The sequence below is a fragment of the Papilio polytes genome, unplaced genomic scaffold (genome assembly GCF_000836215.1).
Source record: "Papilio polytes unplaced genomic scaffold, Ppol_1.0 DF823731.1, whole genome shotgun sequence".
NCBI classification, from domain to species: domain Eukaryota; kingdom Metazoa; phylum Arthropoda; class Insecta; order Lepidoptera; family Papilionidae; genus Papilio; species Papilio polytes.
Genome location: NW_013525473.1, coordinates 3,079,820 through 3,091,010, shown reverse-complemented (window position 1 = coordinate 3,091,010; position 11,191 = coordinate 3,079,820). Strand labels below are relative to the sequence as shown.

The window sequence follows — 11,191 nt, the reverse complement described above, 5'->3', positions numbered from 1 at the left end:
CAACCTGCTCGTCAGGCACCAGCTGCAACACAACCATCACAACTATCAAGGTATACACCGGTTCAATTATACCTTATACCCCTTACATGCTTTTCAATATACACGTAAGCACTGGCGCATCAGGAGCCAGTATAAATATGTCCCGACAATTTAAATATAAACCAGTACTGCAGCTCATGACATGAAATTGTTCTGCATAGTGATTTGTATGATGTTCAGGGTTTACAAGATGTGTGAAAAGCTAAATCTAAATCTAAAAGCCTCATGTGATGATAATGAAGAATGTACTATGACCACATTATGCCACTGAAATTTTCTCTATATAGATTAAATCTAAACAATTAATTGTAGTGTCTATATCTAAATTTAAAAAATATCATGTTTCACGAACATATCCTATCTACTCATATAACAAAAATTCTCCAAAATAGATTTTCACGAAACTTTGGAAAGATAAATTATGTAACTTGGCCATTCTTTTTGAATCTTGTGATATCGCTTTCGAACTCTAAAAATAACAAAAGCAAACCCAAGATGTCTAATGATTCCTTAAACTTCTGCCTTTCATACTTTTTATAAAGATTGTTTAAATAGACTAGTGAAAATATAATTATTTTTATATATAATGTTTAACCTTATATATAAAAACTATAGTGTTTAATTTGTTACTTTCAGGTTTACCTTTCAAGGATCTTTATTCGAAGTCCCGCGAGCAGTTCCTGGTGAGTTCCGAGCTGGCGTTGCGCGCGCAGCTCACTGAGTTCCTCGACCACAAACTGGTCAAAATTAAAAGAACTTACGATGGTAGTGAAAATTATATCATACCTATTGAAAATTCATTATTACAGCAGTTTTTAGAAGAGCAAGATTAGACATAGTTTTTTATACTTTTAAATAATATAGCCGAAAACATAGAATTATGGAAAATTCGGATTTGGTCCTTTTCTTAATAAAGTTAAATTTGTTTTTATCAGATATGTGTATTTATAAACTATAATGAAAACTCCTTATTACTTTGCTTTTACTGCCTCATGAATAATTTCTATAAAATAACTGCTTTCAACTTTAAAAAATTAGAATTTTACTTAGCGAAATTACATAAAATGAAAAACAGCAATTTGAATGTTAAATATTTTCTGATTACCAAATTTTGAAAGGATTGGTTTTAATAAAACTATAAGATAAGGTTCAGTTTTTATTTTACAATCCCAGAAATAAAGTCTTAATAGGATTATATAATATATATCAACAGGCCAAGTTGTAAATTACTTAAACTTAATGACTTACATAATACAATAAAATTATTAACTAAAAATTCTCTTCAACATATCTGGCACATTCACCATTACGCTTCAAACGAACATCTCGTAACTACAATTGATACAATTAAGTGCATAAATTGCTCTTTTTAAGATTTAAATATATTGTAGAAAAATATTCTCTTAACTCATCAGACGCCAAGTATTTCATACAACACCGGTTTGTTTACGATCTTCCAACATGATAACATGATGAGCGGAATTATCGTTAGTGAGATTGCAATATCATTTTGATATTTGGATTTTTAACAAATTGCCTGAATTCATTATCTGTTATATAAAATTGACCTCTCTTGACCACCATCCAGGTTCTAATAACGTCCACGTCACTACTTAATTATACTTAAGTTTCATTGCGATTCACTTGTAAATTTTACAAAATGAAATTGTTTTTAATGTTGGTTAAAATTAATGTGATGTTTGTGTAATTTATTTAAATATTTCTATCTCTGTCTACCTCCGTAATGAGCAGTTACTTTTTTCAAGAATATATCTGTTGAAGTTGTGATTAATTTAAGAAAATTAGATATTTAAATTTTAGTGTTTATAAAAATATTTATATGTCAATAGTTAGATAATTTTTTCCTGTAAAATCAATATTTGTATTATCCTAACATTTATAAATATATGTGTAGTTTTACACGTTTTTTTTTGTTTTATTAAATAGCAAAGAAGTGCATTGCAATTGAAATAATATAAGACATCTTATCGATAACAAGTTGAAGTTTATCACAGACTTGTTGCCGTCTTTAAATTTTCCTAAATAATCTATGTTGAAAATTTACAAGTAGAATCTGGGACATTTAACATTAATGGTGCTCAGGAGTTAATATTATAAAATCAAACACAATAATATATACAAATCAATCAAAAGTGTGTAGTTCGCCTCTACTAATATTTTATTCTTTGCTTTTGTATTTTCATTTTGTACATAAATATGAAAATTGTCACGACATAGAATTTTATTTCATATTTAATATGTCTCAACCAGTCTAATCAGTTGGTCATATTAACATACAGGCGGAACACCCACATCGGAATATAATCGTCATGTGTTAAAAAGGCATCGGAATCATTAAAAAAAAATCATTTCACTTATAGCTAATCTTTTTTACTTTTAAGATTTGTCGAGAGCTAACCCTAAAATCCATGCACTTTCAATGATTAGACTAAAAATTAAGCATTTTCAATAGAATAAAAAATGATTATTACATAAACAATTTAATTGAAACATCAACTTGTCGGACAACAAACTACAGATTCCTCTCAGACGTGACTGGAATACTGGCTCCAATGGTCATACAGTGGACAGTGCAGTGATTGTCCGAGGTATGGAGCGCTGTACACTTACAAACTAGTAAGAAACTCCGCGTAAGGCAACTTTCAGTTTTCATCGTCGTCTTCATGTTTCCGCTTTTTACCTCGAGTGCTCTCCTCGTTGCTCTCCCGCGTGTTGCCGCCCTCTGCCGCAACAAGCATTCTCACATGACCATCATACACATATAGCTTATTTTAACATTACTCATGACTTAAACACCAAAAATATAGCCTATGTTACTCACAGATAAATTATGTTTCTAATGGTGAAAGAATATTTAAAATCGGTCCAGTAGTTTTTGAATTTATCCAATACATACAAAAATACAAATCCTTATAATATTAATATAGATTTAAAGCTTTCAAATTTTATTTACTCTTTAGTAAATTAATTGGGGATTGTCTAGAACAGGGAGTGTGAACTGATGTCATCTGGCATATTTTGGAAAATTCACTGACCTCAAATAAGCACAAGAAAAAATATGGAATTTATAAAATGGGGATATTACATCAGTGAATTATTCCTATACTATAGAATAATTCTAATGGAAAGGTCAAAATTATTTCATTTAACATTTCTTTAGCAAAATTATACATTGCTATGTAAAAGTTCACAATCCTTGATCTAGAAGTATCCATTGCCAATAATTGTACAAAAATCTTTTATCATCCCGTTATATCATTTAGTACAGTTGTTTCAGTAGAAAACAGCAATAGCTAAGTACATAATAATATTCTTACCCTGTGGTTTGGAGTTGTGCTCGCCGTTCGCATCATTTTCCTCATCACCTTCTTCATAATCATCATAGTCGTCATCCAAATATCCTTCGGCTTCATACAGTGGACTCGCTGAACTCTCCTCTTCTACAAGTTAAAATAAGTTATTGAATTGACATTTAGTAATCCCTTAAGAATATTTTCTCGTGAATACACTAAATTAGCCAGGCTGCGAGTTATCCAATTTATGTTATTTCTATTGTAAAGATGTGATTATAAACTTACTAGCTTTCATCGTGAAATTAAAAAAAAAAAAAAGCCTACATGTTCTTCCAGACTACCCTCTACATCTATACCAAATTTCACATCAATTCAGCCATTTAGGCTTCAAACTCTAACAAACATCCACTTATCTAAACTTTCACATTTATAATAGCATGAAGTTATAATTAACAACTAACCAAGGTTTTCATTGTAAACTTCTGAAAGTGATAACTCATCATCCTCATCTTCAACTTCTTCATCGGAATCTGTAACAATTATGATATATTAAATGCCAGAAATATAATATTTTGACTAATGTATATTTTGCAGATTTTTACAATCATATTCGCAAAAAAAGTTTGATGGCTTCTAGGGCCATGTTGCATTTAAATGTTTAGTAATATTTTATGGAAATGAGAAAATATATCTACACATATCTATGGAATTACTTTTGGAATGTTAGAGCATTTAAAATATTGATACAAACATGTGTACTTTACCAAGTCTATGATCACAGCATTGCAACAGTAAATTGTTTGTTTAGGTCCGTGTGTTATAATTTCTCATTTTTATTACTCATGCAATTTAAAGATTCTTATAGGATCCTTATAAGAATTTATTCTTTTCATTGCTTCAGTTTATATTCAGTAACAGTTTAGGCCATCAAACAAGAAGGGGCAAAAGGGTCATAGATATAGTGCTGAGATACTAAAATAATTTTGTAAACTTCACATTGACATAATGTCACCAATAATTCTAACAAAAACAATTTTATAGACATCACAAACTACCCAAGCCAATGAATTATGGGATAAATTGTTCAATGGTATATTTTTGTATGAAAGCAACAGTGAAAGCAAATTATCGAGGGTACCATATCAAGCATTATTTAAACAATGAATTAAATTATTACTAGCCATGGTTCGCGACTTCGTCCGCGTAAAATTAAAAAATACCCTTATGTTACAGATAAATTACTTTTCTAATAGTGAAACAATTTTTAAAATCGTAATAGTTTTTGAGTTATTTCAATTTTAAAATTAAGGTGAATTGATTTTGGTTATTATTCTTTTATAAAAACAGCAGTTAACATGTTAAAGTTATTTTAACTATAAATTTCTATCTGCTGTAGTTAAATAACATTTACAAATACTATTAATAAATGTTCTATGAAATAAATAGTTTTGATTTGGCACACTCAATGTCATCCTTTACACCTTTCTAATCACTATTCATTGAATTTGCTTTCTTTAATAAAACAGTAAAGCATCACTGATTTAAAATAGGATGCTTACATTTTAATAGGTAACCCATGTGGAATATGAGACCATAAACAGAATATATTGACATTAGTAGGGACGGTTTTGTCTCTGTCTACCCTTCTGACAAGGAATCATCGTCAATGATCAATGGACCCAAATCTATATCCACATCTGCAACCCAATAAAGTTTACATAAACACTACTTTCGATAATATTACTATGAATTTCCACCAACAAAAAAATCTACAAAACACTGGCATCCCTGTCTTTTCTAGGAAGACTAATGTAGTCAGAACTAGTGTAGACAGTCTTGTCCATCTTTTGTCAGTGAAAATTCACAGAATTTAAATTGTTTGTACTTTAAGATATACTAACCATCTTCTTCACTGTCATTGTTTCCGTTCTCTTCGTAACTATCACCGCTAAAGGCATCACTATCTTCAGCCTCTTTATCATCTTTGTCATATCTACAAAAGAAAAAAAAGGGTGTAATGATAGATATGTTATTTATTTAGTAAAGCATCTCTTTTGAAAAATTTGATAAGAAATAATTAAGTAAAGTTTACTTCAGCAGATATCAATATCTGTAAATTTTGTCACTGAGGTATATGTTAATGAAAAAAAATATATTACCCATCTAAATATTTCAATGATGGACGTAAAGCAAACACTTTTGTCCTATAATCTTCAATATTAGTTACTTCATTGTTGAACAAGTCCAAGTTTTTCAGTTTTTCAAATGCTTCTAGTGGTTTCAAAGTTAGCAAATCCCTGATTTTATTACCAGAAAGATTTAGATAAGTCAACTTTTTACATCCATGTAGAAAATTCAGTCCATTTGATATTCTGTTATCTGAGAGCTCTAGCTTCCATAGCTTTGGAAGTGATGGAAAACCTTTCAAAGTTGTAAGTCCCGAGTTATTAAGACTGAGTATTTTTAGATTTATATATTCGTCTGTTAGCCCTACAATTGCAGTGCTTCTACAATTATCCAAGTTTAACTCCTTGACCTGTAAAGATAATATGAAAAATAGTTAAGGTTTTTTTGATTAAAATAAAATAAAAACCCAACAACAGTTTTAATCATCATGATCATCATCAGCCTGTATTAGGCTATTGTTATAGACAGGGTGTCCCTAATGCCTTGCTAAGTAGGTAAATTCATTGTACAAACTTTCATTAAATTATTCATGGTTACTTAGGGTCAATCTAAAAAATATTATAAGTATTTATGCACCAATTACTGTGATTTTTTATTATTTTAAAGTGGTGTTGTGTGATTTTTTTAGCATTTTTAAACTGGTAACCCTAGTCTGTTATTAGGTTACGTCAATTGTACATAATAAATAATATACGATAAAAATGGTTAAGTTAAACGCTACGAAAATTAACTGATGATTTTTTCACTTCTAGAACTAATATTAACACTTGATAGGCTAGAATTTTTAAGTAATAAGTACTACAACTGGCCTATCGTCACATTTTTAGAAGTCAAGCCAACCAAAACGTCAAAATGGTGTGAGTTGTCAAAGATCCATATTGTCGTAGTTTGTAAAATCCTACAAACAAGTGATTAAATTGGCTAATATCAAACGGGAATATAAAATGGATGTGAATATGTAACCGTTTGTTTTATCAAAAAGTAATGCGGTGTTCTAGTTGTCGCTAAAATTAGATAAATTTTCAATTTGCAATGGCGGATGACACGAATCATCACGACGCAATAAAAATGGCCGCTGTATTGGTAAGGCGTGCGTTTACAAAATGCAAGTAAATTTTGTTGCTACGTGAATAACACTTTCGATTTAAACATAAACAAACTAAGCAAAATTACCACATAATCTCTTTCGAGTCTTGATTTCATGTCGCGTCGTTTTAATAGAAAAAAATGGAGATAGGTGAAAGGGCGCGAAATTATGTCGAGTAGTTATATAGTTAAATCACTAGGCAAAAATAATGTAATGCTATTGATAAATATGTATTTTATTGCAATGATCATTTAAGACAACCACGGTGAAAATATTCTTAGTTAAAATGGGTAAATTAAAGTGCACACGATGATTCTAGCAATGCAAAATTGAAAAGTAATCAGATGGATGATCGATTAAAATTATGTAAATTGCACAAGGTATTAAATGTAGATGCTACGCTAAAACTTGTTGGTACTTGCCGTCGTTTTGTTTGCTTTTCAGCTGTACTTATTACGTCTAGAGCGTTTCAATACTTAACCTCAAATTGAACATTATTTTAAATGGAAATTTCTAAGGATTTAGGATTTTTGTGCATTGCAAATTATTTTTCAATATGTAGGAAAACTATTGAAAGAGCAATATTTATCTTAAGTAAAATCTTTGTAACATTAGAACGTGGACATGTATGAGACGTAACAATCGGTAATAGCTATCGTTATAAACAATAACGCCACATCTAAAAAGACCATCGGTCTGTTATAAGGCTAAATTCAGGTTTTAAATACAAAAGGCCGATTATTTATTTAGAGTTATCACGTTTTTTTGATTCTAGCACTTAGATGCCTGACGAAATACGTATCGACAAAACATTCCGATATAACGTAGTGTAGATCTATTTACCTGCGAGGGATTTTTTCCCCTAAGCTCCAAAAGAATCCTTTTTTCCATCTTTGCAAATCTGGAGTTTTACACAATTAGCACTATCGGATCACTTATTACATTACCAAAAGAACTAAATCACTAAGCTTGCTTGGGTTTCAAAACAGAAGGAAACTATACATACACATTACACACGAGTGACGTTGTACTAGAGGCGCCGCCTGGTGGCCGTTTAACGAGGCCGGATACGACGCTGTTGAGCAATTTATTAAAAACGAACTTAAAACAAAGGTATAAAATAATAAGATAATCATTGTTTCCCTTTTTATAAGTATTATAATATAATTATGTAATTAGTAAAGTCACGAAAACGTTTGATTTTTATTTATTGTTTAATAAAGTACACTGGAAATGTTGGCAGTTTTGACAGGTATTGTAACGTTGCTGCCTTGATTAACAAAAGGCGCGGATTTTGAAAAAGTGTTTATTGGTGTACTAATGAATTTGATAATATAAATATTGAATATTTTTAATAATTCATTTCTATAATAGTAGTGTCATACTAATTTTATTATGATCTCTAAAATAATTTACAAATAGGATATAAAATATGTTTGTTGTATTTTGTGTGTATAATTTTTTCATTAATGCAATTGAATTATACATGTATTTTAATCTTAATTTGTAAAATAATATGATAGTTTAGTCATATAAAGTATTGCCCCTTAACTGTGTAAACCTAAATAATCAATTCAAAGAAATTATAGAAGGAAGGGGCAGGACTGATTGTGTCTAACTGTTTTTTATTGTTAATAGAAACTGTAAAATGATAAAAGAGCACCACAGATTCCTTGAGCCAAGTTCAACCAACAATCGATTCTGTTCTCCGAAATAATAAAAAAAATATATCAAGATGTAGTTCTTCAACTTCAATTTGTATCCAGTACTCAAAATGAGGATGAGGCAAAACATAAGAACTGATTATTTTTCATATGTTTTGTCTCCCTCTTGTCATCATTTGTCTTAGATATTTTATATGTTATGTTATATGTTATCTCTGTTATTATTTACTAACCTAGATATCTCGAGGATGTACAAATTGTTGCAATTACTATTGTAATGCTAATATATTTATTATGTAAATATTATTTTCATTTGACTTTAATATTAATAATAATATCCATGACATGGCAACTTATTGTTTTTTTTTCAGGTTCAATTTTAACCATGTGACATAAATTTGAGGTTACCTTTAGTACTGCCCTATTATTGTTTAGAGTGAAATTGTAATTTGGTATTACATTGTTAACGTTCTATCTTCTATTTCAAATAAATCGCAGTTTTGGTCATATACGTAGTTTTATTTTTCATTGAAATGATGCTGTTTGTTTTTTTTACGAGTAAGATGAAAATACGTCAGAGGACGGCGGGAATTCGCTGCATGCGATACAAGCAGTCTCTGTCAGTGATGGACAATGTATGATGATGACGACGACGACGACGTTGATGATGATGATGATGATTATGATGATGATGATGATGGTGATGATGATGATGATGATGATGGTGGTGGTGATGATGAAGATGATTATGATTGTTAATTCTATCTTACTTTAAGAGGGAATGTTTCAAACTGTCTTAGTTTTTCTGGGTTTTTTATCAACAAATCAGCATTTATGATGGCAATTACCTTGTTATTAATATTTAGATAATTGAGAAGACCATTTATTTCTTTAATGACATAAATCAGTATAAAATAATTTAGCAATAAACTTTAACACCGTTATAACTGAGGTGCGATAATTTGTTATGGTAGATATTTTATCGTTAAAAATAAAGGTAAGTAATATGAAGTGTCGTTAAACAAAGAGATGAACGTGTAGCGGTGACAAGTGAGATGGTAGGTAGGGGAGGTGCGGTCTTGTGGCCTGGCGGTGGCGGTGAGGTGCGCGCGCAGCTCGGCTCGCTGCCCGGCGGAACGCAACAGTGTGCTCGCAGCCTTGCCACTAACCGACGGTACCATGACGAATGGTAAGCACTCACCATAATACCTTTCGTCATCACATACCACACGACCATCGTGACAGACTGACAACCGTATTACCGCAGTTTCAGTGATAGCGCATCATTTTCATTAATTATTTACACTCATACGTTCGTACGGACTGTTTCGGGTTTTAACGCGCTTTATTTTATACAATATTTTTTTAAAAATATAAATTATTTTTTAAACTGATTTTTAATGGTCTATAATATGTAACAATAAGTTAATGATCATTGCCATACATCCGCGTATAAATTGTTTTTACATCAAAGTTCACGTAATTTTAAGAAATGTTTGTGTGAAACAAAGTGGTAATATTGGCGATATTTAAGGTGAGTATTGATAGAGTATTTTTTTTATAATACAAATAAGTTTAAGACCATAACTTCAAGGGAAAACCAAGTAAAGTGTGAAGTAATATAAATTTAAAAGTATCTGTATTTAAAAAAATCGTGTAATTTATTTTTATTTACACAGTTACCTGTTTTTCTACTTTTTATTAATGAAAATAACTTTTTTAAAAAATTTAAAAGTAAGTGCATAGATTAAACAAATTTATTTTTAAACTTTTTGAAAAAGCTCTGTTTGCAATCTAATGCAAAAAAAAATTTAATAAAATCTCATAATTCCTCACGTAATAACCGTAAACTGCAAGTTAGCAAAGTTCTTGAGCTTTTAAGCAGATTTTTTTTGATTAATGGTGTACTCCTTGACACGGTCTGGTTTCGCTTGACGTGTGCTGAAATGCGCCTGGAGAAATTCTCACTTGACTTTAAAGGGTCCTTTTAAGATTAATTATATATTTCAAAATTTGTTCTTTGTTATGTTATTACAAAGTAGGGCGATTCTTGTGCATTAACTATGTTTCATTATCTTCGTTTTGTTCTATTTTATAGGTAAATCTATTAAATTAGCAAAGCTAGTTAGTTTAGGTCAAGAAAAACTAAAAAGTTAAGTTATACATAGCTTTACCGGATACCATATCCATTGGATTATATAAAAAACGTACGTGTATGTCCTTTTTTTTAAAGTTACACTTCTCGTCTCCAAGATGCCTGTTAATTCGAGCTGTGTTTTGTAGTTTCGTAAACTTAAAGCTAATTTTGAGGTGAAATAGATTGATTATTTTCCTTTCATTAGCTGCAAATGTCAATGTATACAGAAGGTATCGCGAGGTGTATCAAAGTTTACAAATTCTGTAAACAGCTAATGCATAACAGATCTTTGAGTTCTATCTTTAGATACTAATTTTGAAACTTCCTGATGCAATAACTACAGAACATAGTCACAATAAACAATGTAACATTGTGCATGACAGATTAGACAAGGGAACTATAACTGTTGAAATTTGGGCACATTTAGAGAATTCTGTAAACATGCAAGTATATAAACTTGTAATTTTAAGGCTCATCACAATGACGTTTGAATACGACTGTTTGAGGTGTTAAATTATTTACGCTGGGCTCTGCCCACGCTGCTCACTGCCGAAATTATAGTCCGTAGAGATTTTTGTAATTTTGTTTTGATTACAAAGACGGCCGGCGTATCTTGAATTTCTCAAAGCATCCCTCAAGTTTTACGATTTATTAATTAAACGAGATGAAATTGCGTTTAAGGTTTAAGATATCATCTTCTTAATCTAATAAATTGCGTAACAATTACTTTATAAATAATGTTTGCTGAAGGAAAATGGAATTT

The 11,191-nt window shown here is 30.4% G+C and overlaps 3 protein-coding genes across 5 annotated transcripts in view; 2 read left to right on the top strand and 1 right to left on the bottom strand.

The window, feature by feature from the left end:
* The window catches only part of LOC106103481 (origin recognition complex subunit 2), a 5,193-nt gene extending 4,008 nt beyond the window's left edge, over positions 1 to 1,185 (top strand). The window contains exons 7-8 of the mRNA XM_013283262.1: positions 2 to 50; positions 676 to 1,185. Coding sequence (XP_013138716.1) covers positions 2 to 50; positions 676 to 872 — 246 coding nt within the window. The 3' untranslated portion in view covers positions 873 to 1,185. The remainder of the gene's footprint in view (position 1; positions 51 to 675) is intronic.
* Positions 1,186 to 2,174: 989 nt separating this feature from the next.
* On the bottom strand, positions 2,175 to 7,983 carry LOC106103734 (acidic leucine-rich nuclear phosphoprotein 32 family member A). 2 transcript variants are annotated; one of them, XM_013283579.1, is made up of 6 exons: positions 7,471 to 7,983; positions 5,513 to 5,889; positions 5,255 to 5,346; positions 3,815 to 3,883; positions 3,378 to 3,500; positions 2,175 to 2,782 (listed from the first exon to the last, which is right to left on the bottom strand). In XM_013283579.1, the coding sequence occupies exons 1-6, from the start codon at positions 7,516 to 7,518 to the stop codon at positions 2,703 to 2,705; spliced, it is 789 nt and encodes a 262-aa protein (XP_013139033.1). In that variant the 5' UTR covers positions 7,519 to 7,983; the 3' UTR covers positions 2,175 to 2,702. The 2 variants fall into 2 exon arrangements, with proteins under 2 accessions (XP_013139033.1, XP_013139034.1); XM_013283580.1 differs by lacking the exon at positions 7,471 to 7,983 and adding an exon at positions 6,714 to 7,458.
* A 1,412-nt stretch (positions 7,984 to 9,395) lies between these two features.
* The window catches only part of LOC106103814, a 49,752-nt gene continuing 47,956 nt past the window's right edge, over positions 9,396 to 11,191 (top strand). The window contains exon 1 of one of the 2 annotated variants that reach the window (XM_013283702.1): positions 9,396 to 9,480. The gene's annotated coding sequence lies outside the window, so the exon portion shown is untranslated. Of the gene's footprint in view, positions 9,481 to 9,750; positions 9,826 to 11,191 lie in introns of those variants that run through there. The other variant, XM_013283701.1, reaches the window with a different exon arrangement.

Coding starts and splice junctions, on each gene's coding strand:
- LOC106103734 (XM_013283579.1), bottom strand. CDS start 7,518: ATGGAAAAAAGGATTCTTTTGGAGCTTAGGGGAAAAAATCCCTCGCAG. Junction 5,890..7,470: donor GGGGAAAAAATCCCTCGCAG/GTAAATAGATCT, acceptor TTATCTTTACAG/GTCAAGGAGTTAAACTTGGA. Junction 2,783..3,377: donor GCACAACTCCAAACCACAGG/GTAAGAATATTA, acceptor TTGTTGCGGCAG/AGGGCGGCAACACGCGGGAG.